At 25.2% G+C, this 13,193-nt stretch overlaps 1 protein-coding gene across 16 annotated transcripts in view; it reads left to right on the top strand.

Annotated features, from left to right (window-relative positions):
* Positions 1 to 13,193, top strand: part of LOC129975700 (CLIP-associating protein 1-like) — a 195,257-nt gene that overhangs the window by 137,015 nt on the left and 45,049 nt on the right. For 10 of the 16 annotated variants that reach the window (XM_056088849.1, XM_056088845.1, XM_056088841.1 and 7 more), the window contains 7 exons: positions 1,916 to 2,017; positions 4,120 to 4,187; positions 7,629 to 7,721; positions 8,896 to 9,041; positions 11,702 to 11,837; positions 11,929 to 11,999; positions 12,892 to 13,029. In XM_056088849.1, the coding sequence (XP_055944824.1) occupies positions 1,916 to 2,017; positions 4,120 to 4,187; positions 7,629 to 7,721; positions 8,896 to 9,041; positions 11,702 to 11,837; positions 11,929 to 11,999; positions 12,892 to 13,029 (754 nt within the window). Of the gene's footprint in view, positions 1 to 1,099; positions 1,151 to 1,915; positions 2,018 to 4,119; positions 4,188 to 7,628; positions 7,722 to 8,895; positions 9,042 to 11,701; positions 11,838 to 11,928; positions 12,000 to 12,891; positions 13,030 to 13,193 lie in introns of all 16 variants that reach the window. The other 6 variants (XM_056088843.1, XM_056088842.1, XM_056088852.1 and 3 more) reach the window with 2 other exon arrangements.

Below are 13,193 nucleotides of genomic sequence, written 5' to 3'. Positions count from 1 at the left end.
TTTCCTAAACATAAAAATTAAATAATGCAAAATATGTAATAAAATAATGGAAATAAAATTGAATTTCAAAATATCAGTGAATTGACTTCAAATTTAATGCACTGATTGTAGCTAAAGCACTTAAGAGATATATGCTTATATATTCTTAAGTTTGTAATTGTAAGGAATTCTTTGTTGCAAATGTAATGTTAAATTAAATATTTCTAATGTTTATATTACAATTTGCAAAATTTCTGCACTTTGTTGTATCATTAAATAATGATTACTGCATTGATTAACAAAGAAATAATAATAAATACAAAGACATGTTTTTTTTATTCTTGATAATTTTTATGGTAATAAGTTTTATAATTTAAAGTCAGTTGGAGTTTTCTTTATACTTCAATTTAAAAAATAAAAGTCCCTCCCCCCTTTTAAAAATTCACTTGAACATAAATTTTTTGTTTCACAAAATCTTGTACAGCTTTATTTAAATTTGTTTTTCAAATATTAAATGAACTCTAGCATGCAATTTTCAGGCATTAATAATGTAGTTTCAAAAAAAAATAAAAAAAATAAAATAAAATAAAAAATAATAATAACTTTAGGGAAGAGAGAAAAAGAGTTTCTATAGAAGTTCTGTACTTATCTGTCAGCCATCAGCAGCCAAAATATATGTCAATTATACCTATTACCTTTTAGTGGTGATTTAAATTTGTAGCATATGTAATAACCTTTGTTACAAAAGTTGTTAATGTGATGCATTTGTTTCCTCTGTATATTTTGGTAACTAACACACAAATAGAAATGTGTTTCAGCATTTATGTTTGATGGTCATTGCTGTTAGGCTGATTGAAAAGTATTGAATTCACTTTTTTCCTCCACACTTTTAATAGCTTTAACATCTTACAATTTTCATAATAGAGGCATTGAAATTGTTTTTGATTACACAATATATTTTTCAGCTTCGGTTTTCTTAATAATTCTTGTTGTTAATGATTTTCTGATCTGTTATTCAGTTTTTCTAAACTTGTATTATTGCCAATATGCTTCCGAAGCTTTCAGTCTAATGTTTTGTCCTTTTGCATTGAAATCTGTTTTTCTTTTTGCCATACCCAAGCTCCCAAAAGGAAACCAAGTTTGAAGAGTACAACAAAACCTATGTCTTCAGGTAGCAATTATCAGCTTACTACTGTGCATTTTCTTCTTCATATGTGAATCATGGATAGGGTGCACTTACTCAGCTCTTTTCTGCTTTGCATCAAGTGTTGCATTCTTCTATTCTAGATTGCATGTTTATTTTATGTTGGCTATTTCTTGTGCAGTCATTTCAATTAAGTCTTTTGAATGTATCTATGATTTGGTGTAGGCCTGTTTATGTATTTATTCTGTGATGCATGTGAAGCTTTGAAATTTGGCAAGTTGAAATTCCTTAGTATGAAAAATAATTCAGCCAATAATTATAATAAGCATCATTATAGTCTTGCCTGCTTTGAATCAAGAAAGTATCTAAGAAGAATTGTGAAAAGAATATTAAGTTTTATAATTCATATTTATCTACTAAAATATAGAGCATTTTATGTCACAGAACTCCTTATTTTCTATGAATCTCTTTAAAACAAAATTTTAGTTAGGAACTTTTTTTGTGTGTCTATTTAGATTCTTAATCTAGTATTGCATAGTTGTAATGGATTAAATTTGTCTTGTTAAACTTAGTAATAAAAAATAAATTGTGTATTTAATGGTCATCATTCTCCGGTTGGTGAAGGAATTTCTGTCTTAGATAAAAGAAAAAAAAAAAAAATTGTTGTGTGCAATACACCTTTGTGTCTCGTAAAACAATCCTTTGTTCATCATCAAAGCATTCCCTTTGTTCCTCCTAAAACAATTTAATATTTTACAATTACTGATAATTTTATTGGTTTTGCTATTCAAGAAGTTGAAAAAATTCTTGAGGATGATGAGCCAAAAAGTGCAAAGAAGTCACCTGTGTCAAAAATATTGGTGAATGACAGAAAAACAGTGACCAAAAGTCGTGGTAAAAATTTTGATTAGTTTTCGTTTTTTAAATTCTTTCATTCTAAAATAGAAACATTTTAAATTTATGAAGGATGCAAACAATAATAATAACTAGTAAATCTGAAAATTTCTTAATTTGACTTGGATCCCTATTTCCTCAATATTTCTTGAAAATGAGTTCAATTTTGATTTGAGTTTTTTTGGTTTTTATAATAGTTAATCACAATTAAGTTTTCTTTTATATTATGAATCTATATTTGTAACCATGATAATAACATTACTATTTAATTTTATTTATCAAGATTAAAATTATTTTCTGAAACATTTTGGTATTGTATTCCAAACTGGCATTTTTTAATTTATATAATTTGATTGTTAACTTATAATATAAACTTAAAAAAAAGGATCTTACCGACCATAAATTTTATTGGAGGGGGGTGAATTAAATTATTTTTACTGCCCCTTTTGAGTTTATAAGATTTTGAGGCATTTAATTTAAAGCCAATTATAAACCTAGTCCGTTATGCTCTTAATTTCTCCTTTATTCATATATATTTATTTAGTATCATAATAAAAATAGTTTAATGATAAAAACTTTTTTTTTATTGGATATATTAGTGGATTTTGTTTATTTTCTCATGCTGCTTGAAATTTAATAAAAACTTTCTCATGCACTTATTCATGTTTGAATCATAATTAATTCCCAGATTACTGACTGATAAGAAACAAATCACAGGTGCATTCAAATTTTCTTTGAATTTTTGTTTATACATTGAGAAATAGTTGAAATTCATATTAGCAAATATCTTTAAACATTTAAATTTTTTTAGAAGAATATCTGCCATATCTATTTAGTGGTTTTAAGCTCTAGGGCACATAAATCAGTTCATAGTTTATATCCAAAATTTTGAAAGCATGCTATTTAGGGGAAAAAATAAATCTTCTCATCATTCATTTCAAAATTATATTAAAGTTATTTGCTTGATCAGAACAAGTTGAATCTTAAATTTCCTTGAATCATAAGTCTTGCATCATAGTTAAAGTAATGCCAGGTACAAAAGTTTATTTATGTATGTGTAATATATAAACTTATTAATTTCATATTTCTTTCTATATGTCATCAAAATTCAGAAAACATATTAATTGATGTTGAAGCATTTAGGACAAATTTAGTTTTCAGTAAGATACCAAAGAAGGTAATGAAATGGTTTCAGATAGGGGAAATAGTATACATGTGACTATAAATAAATTTATACTCCCATTTCAATGTGTATGCATGCATCATTATAGTCTTTGTTGGAGAGAAGGCATTTTTTTTTCCCTAGTTCTCTTTGCATGCACCCTTTCTGAGCATGGCTTTTTTTTGCTATACACTATGTATAGCAAATAATTGGTAATATGGAGGGAAGCTGCACTTTTTAGAAATTATGAAGTTTTATATGTGATATTAATTAATTTGGTTCATATATGTTGAATTATGAATTAGATTGTTATTTCTTACTCAAAGTAATTTATATACTGCTAATATTTTAATTGAAATTGAGTAATATTTTTTTAACAAATATAAAATAAACATTTGATATAATTAAAAGAAAGATTATCATTAAATTATACTGATAAATAAAAAAAAACATATATTAATGATGAATATATTTGAAAATTTATTTTTATCTATTCATTTTCTACCCTTTATTTAAAGATACATGAAATAATATTTATGTTCTTTTATAATCTTGATCCACTATTAACGATACATATTCTAAATGAAGAACTTTAATTGCATTTTTACTTTGTTTCAAATTAATTAGTTCTTTTTTATTTTGTATTTGTAATTTTATTTCTATGTTTGACATTTTTTCCATCTTTCATCCACATAAATTTTCTAAAATGTATAAATACTGAAATAAATAAATATTGAATGCAGAAAATTCATCAGTTTTAATTGCTTTATCAGAATCTCATAATGTTAATAACTTGAATATTTTCTTTTATATTACAAATTTCCCCCTTTATTGGGTTATATAAGTTTCGTGGAAGACTTATCATAATGTTTTTAAAGCGCAACATTGTTCCCCCCTCCCCCCAAATTGAATTGTTTCATGAAAATTAATTTTTTTGTAGGTGGTGGTGCAGGGGGTGCTGATGAAGAAATGTTCATCAAATCATTTGAAGATGTACCTAGAATAACGGTTGGCATATTTCTTAAAATTACTTTTTTTTATTATATTTTTGTTAATGTAAAATATCTTTGTAAGAAATTGTAGATCATCATTTTGATCTCTGTGCTAGCTTTGTATAATTTGATCTTGGTCAATTCTATGCTTTTGATAAAATTTATATTTATTTACTTAATAATTTGGTTGAAGCTTTAAAGGGCTGCATTTTGTGCTATTATAGATGTGGTTAAATAATTTACTCTGTTAAAATGAAAGTTTTTATTTACTTTTATAAATTTTCCTTGTTGTTTGAAATACTTCAAATATGTTAAGAGTATGAGTTAACTTTTTAAAATTTTTCAATGACCTTTCAATATCTTTCATTTCCTAATGTAAAAATTAATAATATATAAGTATGAACTTTGTATTCTGTTTCTTCATGTTGCTGCAGTGTTTGAAACACTTAGTCTTGCTGATATGAATTCAAAGGCTAATTATTTATTTCAAGGATATTAGAATAATTTTCTTTAAAAATTGTGTTGCTTTATTTTCATTTTTTTAACAGCTTTAAAGAATTAAATGGCTCTAAAAATCTTTTAAAAGTAGAAGAAAAAAAAAAAATACATAAAGCGTATTCATGCTTTATGTTAATAATACTGATAAAAACATTTTTAGGAATGTGTTTTATTAAATTTTCAATTAATTAAAAGTAAATAAATTAGAATGATTTAGATATTTTGCAGATATCAGTGTATTTTAAAAATGTGTATGAATGACTCAGAAGTTTGCAGAAAAACAATTAGTTATAATTTTCGGCATAGCAAAACAGAAACATTATTATTAACTGCTATAATTCATGTTGAATACAAGAGAAAAGGTATGCAGTATACCTTTAAAATTTTTATGTATTGAATTACATAAAAAGAATATGCAGCTTATTTTATAAAATAAAGAGAAGATGTAGATTGAAGCACAAATCATGTAACTCACTAGTGATATGGTATATATTTATAATAAAGAGTCTGACACTTAAGATTAACTGAAATAATTTTGCATGAATCTTTGCTTATAATATAGATAATTGTATATTGATACTGTAGATGTTAGGTAATTTGATCTAGAGCTACCAAACTTGGCATATATATTTTGGAGGCTAGAAATGTGCACTTCAAACTTGTTTTTTGGAAATTTTAATTAATTAAAAAGTAAACAAAATTTTGGTGTTTATTCGTCCAAACATACAAAGATAGTACTGTACAAAAAGGATTTTTACTTTACCTTAATATTTTTAAAAATATATTTTTTCAATTATACTAATTTTTTAGCAAATAAATATTTTATTTTTGATCAAATCTTGAAAATATTTTAAGCCTATATTTCAGGATTTATTTGACATAAAATTTAATCTGCATTGTGTAAGTTTCAGAAAATTAGCTTCTATCAACGTGTTGCCATATTGACTCTTTTTGCAAACAATAAATATATTAAAAAAAACTATTATAAGCATGTGTGTGTAGGAAATAAAATAAACATGAAATATATTTCCTAGAAAGATAAGTGGAAGGAAAAAATGTCTGTGAACTTTCAAAATATCGATATTATTAATTTAATGTTTCTGTAATATTTAAGACAAATTTGGTTTATACATACATGCACACTTAATTCTTAATACATACATACATTCAAATACTTATTTCTTAACAGTTAATATTAGGCATATACATTTAATAGGAATTTATGTAGCTTTATATGCTGTTTGTTATATATGTTCTTTGTCAATAAATGTTCTGATGAATTATGAAATTTTCTATAGAACTTTGATCCTATGAGTCACATTTAAAAAAAAATATTCTGCAGTCGCGAATGTTTTAAATCAAAAGAAAAACCCATTCTCTTACATTTATAACTTTTCTTAGTGAATCAGCCCCTGAAGGCTGATGAACCTAAAATTTTGAAATTGTTGACTGTACTAAAATAGGGATATTCAGAACTATCAGATTTCATCACGGAGATAAAAACTTTTTTTTTTTTTTCCATTTAAATGTTGATTTGTTAAGCATATCATTATCCTTATTATCCTTAGCATATCATTGCATATCCTTAGGACCAAAAGACTGTATAAAATTTGGATATCATAATTTTTTTGGAAGTACATTTATTGACTGAAAAAAACATTATTTCATAATTTAAATCCATTTGAAAGCAAAACTCAAATCTGAATTTTATAATGAACTTGAGAAATTTTTATGGAATGATTCTTTTTTATATTACATTAATTATAAAAAATATTATTTAATTCCATATCGGACTTGAATGCTGATATTTTATTCATATTTTTTTAAAAAAAGACATGTTAGGCTTTAGCAAAAGAGTTTTTGTTTCCATTGAAGTTTCATTACTTCTGTTTCAATTTCAAATTTTACAGAAACTGACAATAAATTAGAGAGATGTATATTATAATGAACAATACAGCACAAGACTTCTATGATAGTATGAGTTGTGTGATTATCAAAATTTGAAACTAAAAAATATTTTGCTGAAGAAGCTATTAAGAGACCAAGCTACATAAAATATGTAATTGAAAATTTTAGTGAGCAGTTATCCAGTAAAGGTGACTAATAGGCAATGACTAATGAAATTATAGCAGTCTACGTAGTATAATATTGTTGCATATGGAAATAATATAGAATCCCCATGCAGAACTTCAGCATTTAATTCATGTTCTTTTGGAAATTTGCATTCTTATTTTGCATTAAATTTTCCTACTTATTATTTACATCAAACTTAATGGAAATTGGAATTTTGAGCAGTATAATTTTTTAAAGATTATTGTACAAATTCTTCAGTTTACAAAAATTAAAATTTCAATAGTAGTAACATTTTGATTATAGATAATACACAAAGGCATCTTCTTATTGGCATGTCAGACATCAGTTGTATCCTATGTTTTGCTTTGCTTAATGTGTTAAGAGTTAATGAAATATTGTATCATTAATTGGATATTTAAATTGCAAAAACAGTTACATTTCTCAACGAAAGTTTTATTGGTAAATAAATCTTTTAGTGTGGTTATTGTTATTTTCTAACTGATGATCCAACATTTCTATTTAGAATTTATAAATGAGGTCAGAGAAAAGTGTTAAGGTTTGAAAAATAGCTATAAAATAAAGATGTGCAATCAATAGAATTTTGTTGTAAAACTAAAGAAAATTATAATATTCATCATCTTATTATGTTAACATTTCTTTAATTATTAGGATGCTTTAACAACCTCATAGTTTTATAGAATTGTTGTAGTTTAGGACTGTGTTTTGTGACCAGTGAATATTCATATACATTCAATTATTGTCTTCTGTTTTCCCTTTATATTAATATTTACTTTAATTTATATGTTTAAGTAAAATCATTTAGACAAATTAAAATTTCTCTTGAGATTTTTTCTTATTTTATTTTTATATTTATTTCCTCTTATAGTTATATTCAGCTAGGGACCTGGAATCAGAACTTACAAAAATCAAAGAAACTCTTGGTAATCCTAGTAATGATTGGGAAAAACGAGTTGAAATGGTAAGAAAATAACATCAAGTGATTGTAGAATTTATATTTATTATTGATGTATCAAAATATTTGCTGCTCTTTGCATTTGAATAGTTTGATGACTTAATTGAAACTTGGTGATAAAATAAAGATTATTGAATTATGAAAGCATGTTTTCTGGATTAACAGTTACACTAAAGACTTCTATATTTCCAATATATTATGTTTTGGTGATTATTCATTAATGTTTACACAATTAATGAAAGATTTTTTATTTGGTCTGTCAAATCTAATTCATGCTGATTCTTCCAACTAGTAAATATGAAATATAAGAGAAATTCATTTATTATAAAAGACAAAACTCTCAGATTGATTGCCCATGTTTTATGAATGGAGAACATTCATTACCATCAACTTTACTTTTTTCAAAATCTTCAGCATTCTTATGCAAGAGTGTAAAAATTTCAGAATTTCTTCCTGAGTTGTTTCATCTGCTTACCAAGCCATTGTATAAAATATATCTGTATGTAACAAAGCTATTTTGGGGGGTTTCAAAAAAGTGAGTAAATGTTCTTTCTCCATCAGGTTATCAAAGATGAATACAAAAAATATCCATGTATTAATACATTAGTAAAAAGCAAGTTATTTTTAATTGCAAGTTATTATTAATAATGTTATAGAAATGGCTTTCTCTAAAATTTAGCAGATATGATGGAAAAATTATCATTTTTCTCTTTAATCTCTGGAAACAAGGAAAATTTCATGTAAAATTCATCATAATTTCTTGATTTTCTTAAATTTGGAGGTTCAATTAAACAATCATTTCTGCTTTTTTAAGCAGTTATTTGATTTGCAGTTAATTAAATTTTACAGTTTATATAGAATTAATAAAAATAAGGATATTTTACCTCTAATTTAACAATAGTATTTGTCATAAATGTTGGGGGGGGGTAATCAAGTTTATATTAGCTTGGCAATAATCAGACTCTACACAAATTACAAAGTGAAGTGTGTTAGACATGCTATATGTGATGCCATATATTTTTTATTAATACAACTTGTACAATTAGAAAGAGTAATTTTTCCATTGTTCTAATCAGTTAGTTCTTAGTGGGCTCATTTCGCAAGTCAGCATTTAATTCAATCATATTTTTAAGCTATACAAGAGAATATAATATGTGTTTATATTTGATTGTTTTTTCAGTGCAAACGATTTCGTAGTGTAATTGTTGCTGGTGGCCATGAATATGATGAATTTTATCTGCATTTAAGGCTTTTGGAACATCCCTTCCAAATAAGTGTAAAAGATTTGCGCTCGCAAGTAGTCAGAGAAGCATGTATAACAATTGCGTAAGTTGTTTTTCTGTTTTTAAACTATGTATTTTGTTTCCTACATTCTTTTTTTTAGCTGTTATCTAATCAACAGGGCTCTATAATAATTCTTTTCCCCAAACTATTAAAGAGAGTGACAACTACTGATATAAACTTTGGCTGACAGGCTTTGTATTAATTCATTTATATCTAATATCCTCTCAATGTTGTAGTGTAAAATTTCAAGGAGAAATGCCAGTTTAGATGTTGTTCTTATTTTCTCTTCTACTAATAAAGATGAAAGCATGTGTTGGCAATTCATTGGCCAGATTGTTTGATCTAGACTCCCAACTTCATACATACATACTTTGGAGTGTGGGAATGTGCACCTCCAAGTGATGTTTTAAAATTTTAATTAGCATTTTAAAAGTTAAGCTAAACTTTGATGTCTTTTCATCATAACTTTTGAACTTATTATAGAACAGAAAGAATTTTTCTGTTATTTTTAAAGTACAAAAAAAAAAAAAAAATCTTTAAGTTATACTAGTTTAATAGCTTTCATGCTCTTTTTTAAAAACATTTTTGCATTTTTAAAATTTTTATTTCTTTAATTATTGTGCCTAATTTTCATTTATAGATTACATTGTTAGCTTGAAATTCAAACTATTTTTATTGTTTCATTCATTTTTTATTATGTGATTTTCTTCTATTGTTGAAAGCTAAAGAAGAAGTATTCTGTTAACATCTTTGTTGCTTATGAGACGGATAAATAAAAGTGGAATTTACAATACTACAAAATTTAAAAGTTAGATGAACTGTATATTATTTTTAATATAACTGTGGTTTCTTGAAAATGGTCACCATTAAGAAAGCTCATAAACGATGAGCAGATCTAAGATAATTAAAATGGTGCATTTTTATGTCTGGAAATTTGACTGAATGGTGAGCTTTAAGTTATATCAAATTAATTTAATTGAAATTAAAAGTAATTAATATCTCTGGTGAACCAACTGGTCACCAAAATTGATTAATATCAAATAAGCATTGAAAGTATTGAAAATAAGTTGTTTGAAAAATGCTTTTATGATGTGTTGAGACCTTGTTGTGTGTTATATTAAACAATTTCTTGTTTTTTCACCAACAATACTGAAATATGCGAAAGGTTTCAATGAAGTTTTTTGTGACTATTAATTGAACCATAAGTTTTCTTTATTGAAAAGCATACAAATTTCAGCCTGTCAAATGTATATTTCAATAAGATTGTTATAATTCTCTATATGCATCAATAACTTAATTGAAATTATATAATAGTATAATATCCCACAGTACTAGATCACTATCTTAAACAGGGTGCATAATGTCCTTTGCTTTAATTTAAACTTAATAGTTTTTAAAGCAGTTCATTGAATATGACTTTTCATTTGATTTGCTAAAATTAAATTTGAAGCAATGTGATGCCTTGTGCTGGCTTCAAAAAATACTTTTAAATATGCTTCAACTAGCATTTTTTATTTTTATTTTGCTTCTAACTTTTTTTTTTAAACTTCTTGAATATGTTTCTGTTATTTATGGGAAGCATTTTCATTTCTTCATAAAATATATCATCACATTTTTCTGCATTTTTTTATTAAGCTAAAGTAAAAAAAAAAATTATGTATACATATATATCAGTTAGAAAGCAATTTTTATTAAATTTCGGGAATGCTAAACATTAAAAAAAGCCTGTGCTAAATTTCAAAAATAAGAACTGATAAAGCAGTTTTTATAGTCTGGCCATTTATGAATTCTGCTATTCTTTTCTATTGAAAACATTATCTAAAAACACATTTAGAATATGGCTTTGATGTATCATCATTTTATGGCAGCTTTGCCAGTCTTATAATGGTAACCCTGCCAAAATGCTTAGTCCTTAACTTTATAAGTCTGTGAAGAGAATTTATAAGACTGCCTTTAGTTATTGCAGTATTTGTATCGAATCTTATTTGTTGCTATATTGAGTCTTATTGCATGTATAAAAATCAAATATAAACTGTTGGTCATGCTATACTTCTACATTAGTGACATTTTTCGAAATGATGTATCCATCTAAATAAACTGGCAGTTGGTTATTTTAAGAAATAATGGAGGGAAAATCATATTTCATTGTTAATTTTATAAAAGTTGTCTTAATTTTTTGGTATTAATATTTTTATCTTTCTCATTACTTTTTTTATTTTTATCAAAACAAAAAAGACATAATTTATTTTGCAGTAGAAAACTGTGTGCAAATACAGAAATAAATATTAAAATTTAAAGAATGCACATTTAAAATTAATCAATTTTTTTTTAATTTTTAACTATGCATTATTGTTAAACAGAAGATATCTAATGCTTACAAAATATGTAGGCTTATGTATGCATACATGTGCAAAAGGAGCTTGATTTTTTTTGGCTAAGGTGCTTAAAAAGTGCTTATAAGTACTTAATTTTTACAGCAGTTTCTCACTACGGACCCTGTTAAATATTTTGTGAATTGTGTGAAGAAGTAAAGTAAGATCTTGAATACAAAATGGAAAATGCATGTGTCTACTTGTCTGCCACAATAATTTCTTCATAGTGAGCAGTAATAAAATGATATTTGCATACTTCTATTTATACAATTGCTAGAAATGTTACCATATTATATATGCTTTACATTCTTCACATTTCTTTCTTTTCAGATATCTTTCTCAGCAGTTAGGATCAAAATTAGATCGTTTTTCGGAAGCTTTGTTGCCATGTCTTATTAACTTAATTCCTAATAGTGCCAAGATCATGTCCACAGCGGGGATAGTTGCCATACGTTTCATCATACGAGTAAGAGGAACTACTTTAATTTTTTATGTTGATGACATATTCCATATCAAATAAATCCATCTTCATGTTTTATTTATTTATTTTTTTTTAGTATACACATGTAAGCCGGTTAATACCTATAATCACTACAAATTTGTCTTCAAAATCAAAAGATATCCGAAAGTAAGTAAATGCAATTTTGAAATTGTATTTTTTTATGTTTTATTGCATAAAGAAATGTAATAGATATATTCATTGATAATTAAGTTTACAGATGCATCAATTACTGTAAATACTAAATTTTAATTTCTCAATATTGTAGCAAATTTAATCAAAGTATGCTTTTATTTGAATTTAAATTCAATTATTGAAAAACTAGTTTTAAAATGATGGGCTTTTAGAAAAATTATTAATATACTTGAAATTGTACTCCAAAAGATACTTTTCTTCCCGAGAATTATTCTAATCATTTTAAAATATCCAAACAAAATATTTTTATAAAAAAATATTTTGTTTTATATTTATTTTGTTAAATATTTTTTATAAAAATATTTAATTTTTTATAAAAAATTAGAGTAGAATTCATTATATTACAAAAAAATTTATGGTAATTTAAGACTAGTACAATTTATGTGTTGATGTAACTTGGTTACTGAGAAAGAATCTTAGAAAATATATAAAAACATGCAGAAATTTAAGCAATTTTTGTCACCTGAATTCCACTAATAATTGTGATATAATTTAAATTCATAAATAGTAGAATAATGTGATATTTAACCTATTAATAGCAGAATTCTGCAAATGTTTGCTATAAAAATGTGTATGTTTTATTAATTGAAAACTGATATTAAAAAATACATATTTTTGATTATATATTCAGATATAATCAAAATATTATTTTATTTCTGATTTGAAGTTAAATTGTAATCAAGTAGTTTTGTATTTTTTTATTTTAGATCTATAGCTATTTGGAATTCATAGATAATCGGAATTAAAAAAACATAGTTTTAGAAATTTTTTATACTAATTTTTGAAGACAGTATAAGAAGTTGAGTTTTTTTTAATGACCTTTCAGAACTTGTTTTGAATTTCTGGACCAGTTGCTTGTTACATGGCCGACACATCCAATGGAGAAGCATGTTGCTATTTTGACAGATGCAATTAGAAAAGGCATTAGTGATGCAGATCCAGAAGCCCGTGCATTTTCGAGAAAGTAAGTCTTCATTCACTATATCTGTGATCTTGTATATTTTGTATTTACTCATTTGCATATGTAAATGTCTCCAATATTGTATTACAGTATCTAAAAGTGATGGGAATGTAAGCAATATTTAATTAAATATTCTCTCAGAAGTTGCTTCCTAATTATGTTATTCT

Source organism: Argiope bruennichi, chromosome 7 (assembly GCF_947563725.1).
Source record: "Argiope bruennichi chromosome 7, qqArgBrue1.1, whole genome shotgun sequence".
Lineage (NCBI taxonomy): Eukaryota > Metazoa > Arthropoda > Arachnida > Araneae > Araneidae > Argiope > Argiope bruennichi.
This window is presented reverse-complemented; position numbering and strand designations above follow the sequence as displayed.